The following is a 16350-nucleotide window of genomic DNA, read 5'->3' on the forward strand; positions in this document are numbered from 1 at the left end:
TGTTGACCAGGATGGTCTCGATCTCTTGACCTCGTGATCCACCCGCCTCGGCCTCCCAAAGTGCTGGGATTACAGGCGTGAGCCACCGCGCCCGGCTTCAAAATTACCTTTTGACTATTAACAAACTTGAACTCTCTCTAACATATTGTCTTACACCTCCACACACACGTTCCTGAAGTATTTTCCTCACCTGTTCTGAGGTGGAGCATTGGGATCTTGTTTTTTGCTTTTGGATCCAACACTATCTTTTTTAGGCTTCTTCTTTTTAGGTTTTCCTTCTTCATTTTCTCCCTCTTCATCCTCATCATCCAAAGGTACCTCAATTTCTGGCTCTTTTAACAAACCAAAAAATACCTACAAGTCAAGAGAGCCAACATTTTAAAAATTAACTATTTGTTCATTAATATACCCATTCCACATCTTGATAGGATAAATCACAGTTACAAAATAGTAATTTATACTCTGAAGCAGGGTTCTGTACTTGTCTACGCAATAGCCATTCTCCCCTTTTTCCTTACTAACAGAACCCTGATTTTATTGGAGTAACAATGTGCTCAGTTAAGTCATTTCTGTTCCCAGGCTCCCTTGCAGCTAGGAATGTCCATATAAGTATATTGGGTACAGTTGTATCAAAAAAAAATATTGTTTTCCTGATAAAAAATGGAAAGCTTCATCAGAACTATGCTTTTTGTCCTCCCCCTTCTTCCTTCTTGGAACGGAGCTGCAATGCTGAAACCGCAATGACTGGTGAGCACAAATAAGAAAGCCACATTCTAAAGGTGGTAGACCAGAAACTAAAAGGAGCCAGGGACCTTGATGGCATTGTGGAGCCTTCATGCCATCCCTGGAAGGCCTTCCTCTGAAATTCATTTTATGGGAGAAAAATTCTTTGTTTCGGCCACTGCATTCAGAGTTTTATAAAATGCAAAAATGCAACCATAACCAAATTATCACATATAAACATCACCCTTAGAACACAAAATTTTATATACAGTATAAAATTGTTCCCAAGCTAGCTATAAGAAAAATGTGTAAATTATGTAGATGGAAATGCTACAATTTTTCATAATCTGCATTATAGAGTTCTTAGGTTCATTCCCATACCTTTGATTTGTTTGCCTCTCGTTTAGCCTCTCCTGCCAAACTTCCCACCATCGCATCTATCTGTTGCTTACTACGCGGCATCCCATCAAAGATGTCAATGTAGAGGTGCTCCTGAACTATGTTCCATATCTGATTGTTCTGTTTCTCCTGAAGATGCCTCTTCAAGAGTTGGTACGAGTCACGGGAAATACGCAGAACAAATTTACTTGTTCGAAAATCCAACATGGTCTCATTCCCTTTCATGTGTTCCTTTTTGGTAAGACTAGATAATACTCGTAGGTCATCCTGGTAATAACATTCCTGATCTCCATGGAACCTGTTTCAGTGATTTTAAAAAGTCATTTTTCAATGTAATCATTAAGGGATCTGTCTCTCCCCCATATATTTATAAAACATCCCAGAATATTTTCAATGTAGAAGTCTAAATAGTCCTGAACTAAGCTGTAGGATAAGAAGTAACTCATTTCAAAATGATTATAATTCAGTTTCTGAATTTATTCTAAAAATGAACAAATGTAATTCTCTAATGAAATGTATCACAAACATTTTAAGAAAAGAGCTTAAATATCCTAAGTGAAAAATAAGATAACCACCATTGGTAAACAGTTTCTTTAGAATGGTGACATTCAAAAGAAACTGGTAGACATCTGAAAATGTAAGAACCCTTGTTTTACTAAATGTTACGGTTTCTCAAAACTCACTTTTTAAAGTTTTATTATGAAAATTTCAAAGGTATACAATAGAAAAGAGTATAATGAACTCGATGTACATATTAGCCTCTCAACAATAATCAATACATGACATGGTCATAAAACCCATCATTTTTAATGATTTCCTATATTCACTGGATATATGTACCAGACATATTTTCAAAATATCAATATTTTAATATGATCACTAAAGAACAATGTAAGAGGAAGTACTCATTGTTGATGCCAAACAATGAGTTCTACCACTTACCATTCATTGTCTTTGGTAATAGTAAGTGGAAGTACTCATTGTTTGGTATCAACAATGAGTATTTCCACTTACCATTACCAAAGGCAATGAAAAAAAGCCTTCAGCCTTAATAACAACCAGTAAATTAAAATGTACTTTTTTTTTTTTGACAACTCTTAATTTTCCTAAGGAAGTAAAATTAAAGACAATATATTTGGCACTCACTAAAAACAGCAATCAATCCAAAAACATTTTGAAAACACTGACTAAACATATTAGGGCTCCAGCTCTCATAAACACATAGCCAATAGATTTCTAAACCATTACCTGTGTTACCCCATTACAACTCATCAATATATGAACTAAGGGTTTCCATCTAAGATTTGAATAAAATCAGAAATCTTGGCCTCTTCTATCAGTAATTGCCCATTATCCTCCTATGGTGATGGAGTCCAGGCAATGGCTGAGACTGTCCATAACAGAAGACAGAGAATCCCCTATGATATTCCGGCTTCCTATGTGGGGAGACAGCTATACCATGAGACTGGAAGAGCAAAAAGGTTATTATTTCTTTTTTAGAGACAGGGTCTTGCTCTGAAGCCCAAGCTGAAGTACAGTGGTTCAATGCAGCTTCAAACTCATGGGATCAGGGATTCCTCCTGCCTCAGTCTCCCAAGTAGCTAGGACTGCTATGCCACCATACTCGGCTATTATGTGATCTAGACTCACTGCAACCTCCAACTCCAGGGCTCAAGCAATTCTTGTGCCTCAACCTCCTGAGCGGTTGGGACTACAGGCATATGCCACTATGGCTGACTCATGTTTTGTATTTTAGTAGAGATGGAGTTTCGCTATGTTGGCCAGGACAGTCTCAAACTCCTGAGCTGAGGCAATCCGCCTGCCTCAGCCTCCCAAAGTGCTGGGATTACAGGCGTGAGCCACCACACCCAGCCCAATTTTTGTCTACTTTTTGTAGAAGCAGGGTCTCGCTCTTTTGCCTAGGCTACATTTTTGTCTTTGTTTTATTTTGAGACAGAGTTTCGCTCTTGTTTTGCTTTGAGACAGAGTTTCACTCTTGTTGCCCAGGCTGGAGCACAATGGTGCTATCTCAGCTCACTGCAACCTCCGCCTCCCAGGTTCAAGCAATTCTCCTGCCTCAGCCTCCCAAGTAGCTGGGATTACAGGTATGTACCACCATGCCCAGCTAATTTTATATTTTAAGTAGAGACAGGGTTTCTCCATGTTGGTAAGCCTGGTCTCGAACTCCTGATCTCAGGTGATTCGCCTGTCTCAGCCTCCCAAAGTGCTGGGATTACAGGCATCAGCCACTGCTCCCAGCCTGTTTTTGCTTTTTTAAGCGACAGTGTCTATGTTGCCAAGGATGGAGTGTTTAGATGACAGTGCTCTAAAGAGAAATTGACTTCTAGAGTAGGAAGTTCTGTCATCAGCCTTTCTTAATTGTTTTTTACAAAAACACTGAGCTACGGAACATTTTGTTTTATATACTTCCTATTAGGCATCCTACTATAATGAATCACCATAATGGCATAGAAGCCAAGGGTGCTAAGTTCTACTGTTCCTCTATTACTACTACCTATGTTAAATGAAAAATCTTGGCTTCAGGCTCTATTGCTTGTATTAAATATTTCTCATTCAAACTGCTAAGCACTGCCTTCTGGTTTTTTTTGTTTGTTTGTTTTTTTGTTTTCAGACAGAGTTTTGCTCACTGCCAAGGCTGGAGAGCAATGGTGGAATCTCAGCTCACTGCAATCTCCGCCTCTCAGGTTCAAGTGATTCTCCTGCCTCAGTCTCCCAAGTAGCTGGGAATACAGGCATCTGCCACCACGCCCAGCTAATTTTTTATTTCTAGTAGAGACGGGGTTTTGCCATGTTGGCCAGGCTGGTCTTGAACTCCTGACCTCAGGTGATCTACTGCCTCAGGCTGCCAAAGTGCTGGGATTACAGGCATAAACCACCATGTTCAGTCTGCCTCCTTCTTAAATACTCCTTTCCTTCGGCTTCTAAAACCAACACTCCCTTGGTTTTCTTCCTATATATCTCTTCTACTTGGTCATTAAATTTGGAGCTCCTTGGCCCTAGCCCACTTACTGACTTATTTCATACTCTCCCCTAGTTGACCTCATCCATATCCATCAATATTGCACACAACTCTAATTAACAGTTGTAGTCCCTGCCTCTCCTCTGAGCTCACATATCATCTACCTAACAATCTGACATTTCTTAAATGAGTCAAAGGCATATTCAAATCAGAACTCAAAATTATTCCAAGACTTAGCAAATCAAGTCCTCTTCTAGGGTTTTCTGTGTCAGGAAATGGCACCCATATCCAGTTGGAGGGGCCAGAAAACTGGAGATATCAATGACACCTCCATCTCCTTCACCTCCCTAGCCAATCTATCAAGTGTCTCACAAATGTGTCTACTTCTCTTCACCTCCACCACAACCTAGTCCAGTGTTTCCCAACAATGGTGCTACCAGCATTTTGGGCAGGATAATTCTTTGTAAAGTGAAACTACATGGGTACACATATTAGAAATTTAGTGTTCCTGCTCCTCCGCCCAGTCATTATGACAACAAAAAAACACCTCCACAGATTTTCTTTTTTCTTTTTTTTGAGACAGGGTCTCACTCTTATCTAGGCTAGAATGCAGTGGTACAATCTCAGCTCCCTGCAACCTCCATCTCCCAGGTTCAAGCGATTCTCCAGCCTCAGCCTCCCGAGTAGCAGGGATTACAGGCGGGAGCCACCACACCCAGCTAATTTTTGCAGTTTTTTTGTAGAGATGGGGTTTCACCAGCTGGTCTCGAACTCCTGAGCTCAAAGTAATCCACCCGCCTCAGCCTCCCAAAGTGCTCAGATTACAAGCGTAAGCCACCATGCCCAGCCACCTCTACACATTTTCAAACGGCCTAGTGGAAGGAACAATACCATCCCCAGTTGAGAACCACTGCAGTAACTTCCAAAACTGGTCCCTATAGTCATTCTGTCCCCCATTTGTTTTCCCCACTGCATAAAGGTCCTTTCAAAGTATGTATCTAATAATGACATGATCCTTTAATGACTCTGTAGCAGAAATGACTCCGTAGCAGAGAGGCTTCACTCTCCCCAAATATCCATTTTTCCTGTCTTCCTCCATAGAAGAACAACTAAGTAACAGCTGGGCACATAGACACTTAGGTAAAGACCACATTTTCTATTTCCCTTGTAGGTAGGTGTGGCCACTGATTGTTAAGATATAAAAGGAAGAAGTGTGTGCAGTTTCCAGGAAGGATGTATGCCCTCCCTTCTGACTAGCACACTGATGTAACTGCTTAGAGCAGGAAAGCCATCTTATGCCATGGGAGGCATAGAAGCTGCATGAAAAGAATGGGAGAGCAACAAGACTCAGATAGCTTGGGGCCCTGATAACGAAAAACCCACCACACCAATCCCAAATGTCCTACCTTTATGAGAAAAAGAAATAAACTCTTATTGCATTTGAACCTCTGTTTTTTGGGTTCTCAGTTACTCTTATTCTAATCTAATCCTAACACTGCTTCCTAATGTTCTTAAGATAAAGTTGATGAGTTTTCAGTGACTCTCAACGAAATCTAATCCTACCCAATAAACTCCCTACTGCTCTTAAGATAAACAAAGACCCTCAAAATGGCCCAAGAACCTGCCTATTCTTCTTTTTCAATACCCTCATTTTAACAATAGAACCTGGCTACTGTTCCAGTCCCTAACCAATTCCCAGCTTCATGGTATACCACACCCCCATCCCACTCTCTGCTCCAGCTACCCTGACCGTCTTTCACTCTCCGTACCTACCAGGACTCTTCCAGCCAGAGCACTTTAACACATGCTTTTTCCTCTTCTCTTGGTTGGGTTAACTTCCTACCCAATCTTCAGATCTCAGATCTCACCTCAAGTATCATTTCCTCTGGAAAGCTTCCCTGACCTCTCCAGCTAGATTAAACTCTCCCATTTTAAGTTCTCATAGCCTTAGGTACCTCTCCTTCACAAAGTACTTTTTAAGCTACAATCTTACATTTGTGTGGTTACAGATGTGAACATATATACACAGACACACTATGTATGTATACACATATAGGTAAAAATTTACATACTTTTCAAAGAATGATTTTGCTTCATTCTCATGTTGATTGTAGACTAGCTCCAAGTACATGTGCACAAACAGAGGATAAAAGAGTTGGGATAACTCTGCCCGATGGCAGTCCAGGGAACATTCAATAAAGTGTTTCAGTCCACTATAGTATTCTTCATACATTGAGGGATCTCCTTGTTGGTTGTAGGCCGACAACACGGCACTGACATCTGGCTGGTCTTCCACAGCAACACTTCCAACTGTTTTTAAAAAATGAAAAACAACTTTTAAGAAAATGACCTATTATGACCATGTGACTATGGCTGTTTCGTTAAGGCCCAGAGGTGAGTTGTTTCTCAGATTGTTGTCCCTTTCCTCCCACTCTCTCTTCCTCAAACACAATCAGATAATCGTTGTTGTTGTTGTTGTTGTTGTTGTTGTTGGTTTGAGACTGAGTCTCACTCTGTCGCCAGGCTGGTGTGCAATGACGCAATCTTGGCTCACTGAAACCTCCGCCTCCCAGGTTCAAGCAATTCTCCTGCCTCAGCCTCCCAAGTAGCTGGGACCACAGGCACATGCTACCACACCCAGCTAATTTTTGTATTTTTAGTAGAGAAGGGGTTTCACCATGTTGGCCAGTATGGTCTCAATCTCTTGACCTTGTGATCCTCCTGCCTTGGCCTCCCAAAGTGCTGGGATTACAGGCATGAGCCACTGCTTTCAGTAACCCAAACCAAAACCCTATCGGGGTATCCATATCTTAAGATAACAATAACAGTCAATATTTCTCCTGGAACTACCTTATGTTAAAGACAAATTGTATAAAAAGATGGTATGTGCAAATCAAACAATTACATTAACCTTCTCTCAATGCTCTGTGCAAATGGCACCCACCACCACCAAGCCATGCACTGCAGTAACATTCCCAGCTGAGCCAGCCAACTACTGTATAACATAACTGTAACATATCCTATCCTGTCTTACCCCTTATAAAATGTAAGCATTTTAAGAGTGGGAAGGACCATGCCTTATTTATGTCTTCAAAAGATAATTATATGCTTAAAACAATTTCCATAACTGCCATTTCAAAACAGAAAACATTTATTTGTAATACAGCAATACCAAACAATACATCTGTCAATTAAATCAGAATTTGGTTGTTAGAAATGTTTGTAAGTTGCAATTATAGTACACTTTGCTCTTTACTGCACAAATGTGATTATTTCTTTGGTTACTCTGATGGCCTCTTTCCCCCTTAACTGATTTCTCACTTATAATCTAAAATCAGGTCAAGTTTCTGAAGAGATATGAGATTACAACAAAATAACCAAAAATATAATTTATCTTGTAGTTCATTCACAAAATTCAATATTCAAATAAGATTCCTCTAAAACATTTTTTTTTTTTTTAAGAGACCAAGTTTTGCTCTGTTGCCCATGCCAGAGTGCCATGGTGCAATCTCAGCTAACTGCAATGTCAATCTCCTGGGTTAAAGTGATTCTCCTGCCTCAGCCTCCCGAGTAGCTGTGACAACAACAGGCACATGCCACCACGCCCGGCCAATTTTTGTATTTTAAGTAGAGATTGGGTTTCACCATGTTGGCCAGGCTGGTCTCCAACTTCTGAACTCAAGTGATCCACTCGCCTCAGCCTTCGAGACTGCTGAGACTACAGGCGTGAACCACCATGTCCGGTCTTCGATCACATTTGCACTTTTTTTTTTTTTTTTTCCACACAGTCTCACTCTGTCACCCAGGCTGGAGTGCAGTGGCACGATCTCGGTTCACTGAAACCTCTGCCTCCCAGGTTCAAGCAATTCTTCTGCCTCAGCCTCCCGAGAAGCTGGGACTACAGGTGTGTGCCACCACACCCGGCTAATTTTTGTACTGTTAGTAGAGACAATGTTTCACTATGTTGGCCAGGCTTGTCTCGAACTCCTGACCTCATGATCCACAGGCCTCAGCCTCCCAAAGTGCTGGGATTACAGGTGTGAACCACTGCGCCCAGCCACATTCACACACATTTCTATTTATGGATTACAATGAAATATGAATACAATGCTATGTATTCATACTTCATTTCTGGCAATGCTGCAAAGATTAGACCTCATACAGATAAATTTGGCTAAAGGCTCTGCACTGGGAAATTCAATAAACATTTATTGTTAGCTCAGGATCAACTGTGAGACCTTATATTGTATGAGTTTTACTGCATGGACTCTGTGACAACATTTGCTGGGAAAAAGAAGGGGCTAAGGTATTAGGGACAGATACAGAGGCATAAATTTATCAATACCAAACGTGTCACATATACGTATTATAAGAGGCTTATAACCACTCATTTAATAGACAAAATTTACATGAGAGCCTCCTGACGATATTAATGTAAAAAAAAAAAAAAATTTTTTTTTTTTTTTTGAGACCATCTCACTCTATCACCCAGGCTGGAGTGCAGTGGCACGATCTTGGCTCACTGCAACCTCCACCTCCCAGGTTCAAGCAATTCTCCTGCCTCAGCCTCCTGAGCAGCTGGGACCACACACACAGCTAATTTTTGTATTTTTAGTAGAAAGGGGGTTGGCCAGGAGCGGTGGCTCAGGCCTGTACAGAATCCCAACACTTTGGGAGGTTGGGAAGTCACCTGAGGTCGGGAGTTCGAGACCAGCCTGACCGACATGGAGAAACCCCGTATCTACTAAAAATACAAAAATTAGCGGGGCATGGTAATGCATGCCTGCAATCCAAACTACTCGGGAGGCTGAGGCAGAAGAATCGCTTGAACCCGGGGCGGGGGGCGGACGTTGCGGCGAGCCAAGATCACGCCATTGCACTCCAGCCTGGGCAAGAAGAGTGAAACTCCGCCTCAAAAAAAAAAAGGCCAGGCACGGTGGCTCACATTTGTAACCTCAGCACTTTCGGAGGCCGAGGCGGGTGGATCATGAGGTCAAGAGATCGAGACCATCCTGACCAACATGGTGAAACCCCTTCTCTACTAAAAATGCTGGGAGAGATGGTGCGTGCCTGTAGTCCCAGCTACTCAGGAGGCTGAGGCAGGAGAATCGCTTGAACCCGGGAGGCGGAAGTTGCAGTGTGCAGTGGCGAGATCCGGACACTGCATTCCAGCCTGGTGACAGAGTGAGACTCTGTCTCAAAAAAATATATATCTATATCTATATCTATATACATATATATTGAAAGGAGGTTTCGCCATGTTGGCCAGGCTGGTCTCAACCTCCCGACCTCAGGTGATCCGCCTGCGTCAGCCTCCTGAAGTGTTGGGATTACAGGCGTGAGCCCCGCGCCCAGCTAATACGAAGGTTAAAAAAAAAAAATTAAAAATTACCTGCAATGGGATGCCTGAACACGATTCTCAAGCTGCCGTATATGTCAACACTCCTTAGAAGCACTTCAAAAGTGCAGATTCCCATATTCCACCTCTAGAGGATCTGATTCACTAAGTCTGAAGTTAATGCGCAAGAGCCTGCATCCTCCAAAGACTTAACACTGGTGGTACTCGGCCCATATGTAGTTTTTAAATTTCAACTTTTAGCTGACATTCAGGGGCCCGCACATGATGTGCAGGACTGGTACAAGGGTATATTGCATGGTGGCCAGGCACGGTGGCTCACTCCTGTAATCCCAGCACTCCGGAAGGTCAACGCCGGTGGGTCACCGGATGTCGGGAGGTTGAGACCAGCCTGGCCAACATGGTGAAAGCCTGCCTCTACTAAAAATACAAAAATTCGCCGGCTGTGGTGGTAGGCGCCCGTAGTCCCAGCTACTGGGGAGGCTGAGGCAGGAGAATCGCTTGAACCCAGGAGGCGGAGGTTGCAGTGAGCCGAGTTTGCGCCACTGCACTCTAGCCTGGACGAGAGCAAAAATCCATCTCAAAAACAAAAAGAAAAAGAAACTATAAAGTATTTACTAACGTATCCTTTAAGAGGAAGTAAAGAAATAAAGAGAAAATAAAGTACTTAAAGTACGCTAATACAAAACTGTACAAACACTATGTTAGTGTCATGCGGACCTGCCTCAGGCTCAAATGCCCAAACGAGAGGAAAGGAACCAAAAGCCTGAAGGTCCCCGCCTCTCGGCGCCCACCTTCTCCACACATCCCTCTGCTCAGCAGCTCTCCTCAGCCTCTCGCTGGAACTGACAGCTCGGAAGGGGGTTTGACTACGCAGCCGGCGCACTAGAGAAAGGGGCGGGCATGTGGCCCTAGAGGCGGGCCCAGGAAATTCAAAACAAGCCCGCAGAGGTGCAGGCCCGCCAGCCCCTGCCTTACCGGCATGCTTCCCTTCGTGGTGGCCGTGCCTGCCCGGGACCCCAAGGCTCACCTTTACCCGAAGCCGCAGGACCTGAGGCTGAACCTGAGACGGCCGTGGCCCCCGAAGCGCCAGTACCCGGAGGGTCGGGGGCCGCAGGGCCAGGGGCCGAGGCGGTCACCCGGCTGAGAAGCGCGCTGGCCGCCTCAGCGCCGGCGCTGTCCACCTCTCCCGGGGCTCCGGAACCCGCCACTGCCTCCTCCAGCAGTCGGGCCTCACGGCGCAGCGCCTCTTCAGCCTCGCGGAGATTGCTCTGCCGTAGGAACTGCAGCACCGCCAGTAGAGTCTGTCGGTCGTGAGGAGCGCCGGCCTCTGGAGCAGCAGCAGGCACCGGGGCCGCCCCCGCCGGGGCAGAGGCAGAGACAGCCACCGTGGGCTTGGGGGTCCCGCCATCCCCGCCAGCGGACGACGACGCCGCAACGTTTCCTCCCCCGCCGTTGGGGCCGTTGTTGGTAGTGCCGCCGCTACCCTCGCCTGCGCCGTCCCCCGCCTGCGGAGGTAGCAGCGTTGGCGGTCCCTCAGGCTCTAGCTTGACCGCCACCTCCGTCTGCTCCTCCGCCAGCGCCGCCATCTTGCGGCTGAGCCACCTCGCGCCGTCAAGCGTGATTGCATTTTCGCCGCATGGAGGTCGGGGAGGAGCATTTCACGACAGCTCTAGTAGACCATTTACGGCAGTAGGAGGAGCGAAGAAAAGGCGAAACGGAATAGGAAAGAGTAACTTTCGAAAACGAGCGATAGAAAGGCAGGAAGTGGAAGTTGATGATCGCCTATTATATTTGCCTGATAATAATTGCAATTTATTGCAAGCTAGCTATATTCAGGCATTATGATAGACGTTTTACATTATGTGATCTCCTTCAATTCAATAATCTTATGAGGTAATGTTATTTTCACTGCACAGATGGCTCAGCCGAAACCAAGAGAGGTTAAGTAATTTACCAGAGTCACGCAAGAAGCAAGTCCAAATGTCAGCATTCGAATCCAGGTCTTTAACTTAAAAGCATATACCATTTGCCAGAGGGAGGCTTCCGAGATACTGGTAATGTTTTCTATGACCTGGATAGTGGTTAATTTTTTTTTTTTTTTGGCCATTTTTACTTTTGTAAAAATTAATCGAGCTGCATGCTTTATGAACTTTACACCATATACATTATTTTTTTTTTTTTTTCAGATAGTCTCGCTCTGTCGCTCAGGCTGGAGTGCAGTGGCCTAATCTTGGCTCACTGCAACCTCCGCCTCCCGGGTTCAAGCAATCCCTGCCTCAGCCTCCCAAGTAGCAGGGATTACAGGTGCGGCCCACCACGCCCTACTAATTTTTGTATTTTTAGTAGAGGCAGCGTTTCGCCATGTTGACCAGGCTGGTCTCGAACTCCTGACCTCAGGTGATCCGCCCGCTTCAGACTCCGAAAGTGCTCGGATTACAGGCGTCAGCCATATACATTACATTTCAATAAAAAGTTTTTAAATACCAGAATTTTGTAGTTGTGAAATACGTACGTTACGTATTCATGCTATTATCTGTTGTTATAAATAAGCTATTTTAATTGTATATTTAAAAATCGGCCAGATGCGGTGGCTTACGTCTGTAATCCCAGCACTTTGGGAGGCCAAGGCGGGCGGATCACGAGGTCAGGAGATCGAGGCCATCCTGGCCAACATGGTGAAACCCCATCGCTACTAAAAATACAAAAAAATTAGATGGGCATGGTGGCGCTCGCCTGTGGTCCCAGCTACTCAGGATAATTGCTTGAACCCAGGAGGCAGAGATTGCAGTGAGCCGAGATCGCGCCACTGCACTACAGCCTGGGCGACGGTGCAAGACTCCGACTCCAAAAAAAAAAAATCATGGCCCGTTGCGGTGGCTCATGCCTGTAACGCCTGTAACCCCAGAACTTTGAGAGGTAGAGGCAGGTGGATCACCTGAGGTCAGGAGTTCCAGACTATCCTGGCTAACATGATGAAACACCATCTCTACTAAAAATATAAAAATTTAGCCAGACGTGGGTGGCGGGCACCTGTAATCCCAGCTACACGGGAGGCTGAGGTAGAAGAATCACCTGAACCCGGGAGGTGGAAGTTGGATTGAGCCGAGATTGCGCCTTTGCACTCCAGCCTGGGCAACAAGAGGGAAACTCCATCTCAGGGGGGAAAAAATCATATATGCCATTTTGCAATGTGCTTCATAGGTTGTGAAAAACTCTGCATATTTTATCTCATTTGAACCTTGTAATTCTGTGGAATAGGTACAGATGAGAAAAGTGAGCCTGAGAAGTTGGGAAAATGTAGCACAGCCGTTGATGTGATTGGTTTTGAGGTCTTATTAGCATCCTTTGACCCTGCTTACTTTTTAAAAATATTTTATTTTATTTATTAGAGATGGAGTCTTACTATATTGCCCAGGCTGGGCTTGAACTCCTGGGCTCAAGCAATCTCCCACCTCAGCCTCCCAAGTAGCTGAGACTACAGGCACAGGCCACCTGGCTTGACCTTGTTTACTGGCTGAATAACCTGGAGCAAGTCACTTAATTCACTACACCCCAGTTGCTCAATTTCTAACAAAATAATAATAATAATACCTACATCATAGTGTTTTGAGAATTAAATGAGATAATGCATATGCAATACCTAGCACATAATAGCCATTGGTTATTTCTACTTCACTTTAAAAGCTGTTCTGTAAATGTTTAAGAAAGTGCAAGCATGTTGTTCAAAGGTGATCTCAAGACTGACATGCAAAGTTAATCTAGGGATAGAGGTGGCAGCTCCTCCCAGAAATCCCAGCACTTTGGGAGCTGAGATGGAGGTTGCAGTGAGCCGAGATTGTGCCCGTGCACTCCAGCCTGGGCCACAAAGGGAGACACTAGCTCAAAAAAATACAAATAGCTAAAAAATAAATAAATGAAATAAAATATTAAGTGTGACCCATTAAACTGATCTTAATTGAATTAATTTTTATTCAATCTTGGCTCACTGCAAGTGCCACCTCCTGGGTTCAAGTGATTCTCCTGCCTCAGCCTCCGAAGTAGCTGTGATTACAGGCATGCACCACCATGCCCGACTAATTTTTATATTTTTAGTAGAGACAGGGTTTCACCATTTGGCCAGGCTGGTCTTGAACTCCTGGCCTTAAGTGATTTTCCCACCTCAGCCGCCCAAACTGCTGGTATTACAGGAATGAGCCACCACACCTGGCCAACCCTGTGTTTAAAAAATAATAATAGCCAGGTGTGGTGGCTCACGCCTGTAATCCCAACACTTTGGGAGGCCAAGGCAGCAGATCACAAGGTCAGGAGTTCGAGACCAGCCTGACCAACATGGTGAAACCACGTCTCTACTAAAAATTAAAAAATTAGCTGGGCATGGTAGCGCACACGCCTGTAATCCCAGCTACTCAGGAGCCTGAGGAAGAATTGCTTGAACTTGAGAGGCAGAGGTTGCAGTGAGCCAAGATGGCTCCACTGTACTCCAGCCTGGGGTACAAAGAGAGACTCCATCTCAAAAAGTAGTAATAATAATAGTAATAATTCTGTAACCCCTCACACTTTCACATAATAGTTTTAGCGTCCATTGCTGATTTTTTTCTGCATCTGTTATTAATGCTATGGTTACCAAATGGTGATTTTCTAATTTCTCATTTATTCTACACTTATTTTTGGTTTTCTAATGGAAGAAATTTTCCATCTCTTGGCCAGGCACAGTGGCTCACGCCTGAAATCCCTGCACTTTGGGAGGCTGAGGCAGGAGGGTCAGGAGTTTGAGACCAGCTTGGCCAACACAATCCCTACTGAAAAAAACAATTAAAAAAAAAAAAAAAAGCCTGGCAGCTACTTGGGAGACTGAGGCAGGAGATTCGCTTGAACCCAAGGAAGTGAGGTTGTAGTGAGCCAAGATTGTGCCACTGCACTCCATCCTGGGCGACAGAGGAGACTCCGTCTCAAAAAAAAAAAAAAAAAAAAAAAGAAAAGGAAATTTTCTGTCTCCCTATTTATTTATTCAGGCAGTTATATCAGTGTGGACTCAGTTTCTTACTTTATTTAATGTATATTCTCACTAGACATTACCTGTTATTATCATCATTTTTATTTTGATGTTGTTTATCACAAATATGATCATTAGGATCTCCTTCAAACTGGCTCCTGTGTTTCTTTGACATGGCCAAATAATTGAGCACTTCCTTCTTACTTTCTAGCGCAATGAGACATTCTAGGCTCCCCTTATATTGTCCCAGGCTAGGGTGCAGTGGCATGTTCGTGGCTCACTGCAGCCTCGACCTCCCTAGGCTCAGGCGATCCTCCCATCTCAGCCTCCCAAGTAGCTGAGACCACAGGCACGTGCCACCATGCCTGGCTAATTTTTGTATTTTTTGTAGAAACGGGGTTTTGCCATGTTGCCCAGACTGGTCTCCACCGCCCAGGCTCAAGTGATCTACCTGCCTCGGCCTCCCAAAGTGCTGGGAATACAGGTATGAGCCACCTGGTGAGTTCCTTTAATTGGTATTAGAAACCAAGACCAGGGTGTGAGGTAATGTAATTGCTTCTAGGCCCTCTTAGCAGATAGTGCTGAGAAATGTACACACATCTACATGTACATAGCTATCTGTATCCATTTATCTTTCTATCCTTAAGTTCACCTTCAATGTCTCCAATTCTAATCTAGTAAAGCAGAATTCTATCCATTCCCTATTCTGTATTTTTAACACCCTTTTCCAATAGTGAGAATTCTGTCATTGTTCACGCATATTTATTTACTTGCTCAATCCTAGGATGTACAGAAGTGGCTTCAGAATTGCTAACCTATGTCTCTTTAAAAAAGAAGTGTACTAATTAGATTCAATAATTTTTAGAATGCTGGCAGTTCCAGCTCTGCATAATAGTCTGGGGCCATAAAAAATAAGTGTACTGGCCAGGAGCAGTGGCTCATGCCTGTAACCCCAGCACTTTGGGAGGCTGAGGGGGGCAGATCACCTGAGATCAGGAATTCAAGAACAGTCTGGCCAACATGGTAAAAACTCATCTCTACTAAAAACACAAAAATTGTCAGGGCGCTGTGGCTCATGCCTGTAATCCCAGCACTTTGAGAGGCTGAGGCAGGTGGATCATCTGACATCAGGAGTTCGAGACCAGGCTGGATCACATGGTGAAACCCTGTTTCTACTAAAAATACAAAAAATGAGCTGAGCGTGGTGGCAGGCACCTATAATCCTAGCTACTTGGGAGGCTGAGGCAGGAGAATTGCTTGAACCCAGGAGGCAGAGGTTGCAGTGAGCCAAGACTACACCATTATACTCCAGCTTGGGCAACAAGAGCGAAACTCTGTCTCAAAACAAAACAAAACAAAAAAACAAAAATTAGTCAGGGGTGGTGGTGGGTGCCTGTAATCCCAGCTACTTAGGAGACTGAGGCAGGAGAATCACTTGAATCTGGGAGGCAGAGGCTGCAGTGAGACAAGATCACTCCACTGCACTCCAGCTTGGGCAATGGAGTGAGACTCCATCACACACACACACACACACACACAAAGTGTGCAAGTGGAAACCTTGCAAAGTGATCTTAGTAATCAATGTTAATGTTGCCATTGTTCTATGACCTTCAAAAAATGTTGTGAAAATATTAAACAGTCTCTTACTTTTGGTTATAAATGCATAAAAAATTAAAAACAGGCCGGGCGCGGTGGCTCAAGCCTGTAATCCCAGCACTTTGGGAGGCCGAGGCGGGTGGATCACGAGGTCAAGAGATCGAGACCATCCTGGTCAACATGGTAAAACCCCGTCTCTATTAAAAATACAAAAAATTAGCTGGGCATGGTGGTGCGTGCCTGTAATCCCAGCTACTCAGGAGGCTGAGGCAGGAGAATTGCCTGAACCCAGGAGGCAGA

The 16350-nt window shown here is 44.3% G+C and overlaps 1 protein-coding gene across 1 annotated transcript in view; it reads right to left on the bottom strand.

The window, feature by feature from the left end:
- TAF5 (TATA-box binding protein associated factor 5) overlaps positions 1 to 11087 on the bottom strand; it is a 19988-nt gene extending 8901 nt beyond the window's left edge. The window contains exons 1-4 of the mRNA XM_017531142.2: positions 10489 to 11087; positions 6175 to 6412; positions 1105 to 1420; positions 191 to 354 (exon numbers count right to left, since the gene is read on the bottom strand). Coding sequence (XP_017386631.1) covers positions 191 to 354; positions 1105 to 1420; positions 6175 to 6412; positions 10489 to 11047 — 1277 coding nt within the window. The 5' untranslated portion in view covers positions 11048 to 11087. The remainder of the gene's footprint in view (positions 1 to 190; positions 355 to 1104; positions 1421 to 6174; positions 6413 to 10488) is intronic.
- Between the last annotated feature and the right edge of the window lie 5263 nt (positions 11088 to 16350).

The sequence above is a fragment of the Cebus imitator genome, unplaced genomic scaffold, assembly GCF_001604975.1.
Source record: "Cebus imitator isolate Cc_AM_T3 unplaced genomic scaffold, Cebus_imitator-1.0 Scaffold71, whole genome shotgun sequence".
In the NCBI taxonomy this organism is placed as follows: domain Eukaryota; kingdom Metazoa; phylum Chordata; class Mammalia; order Primates; family Cebidae; genus Cebus; species Cebus imitator.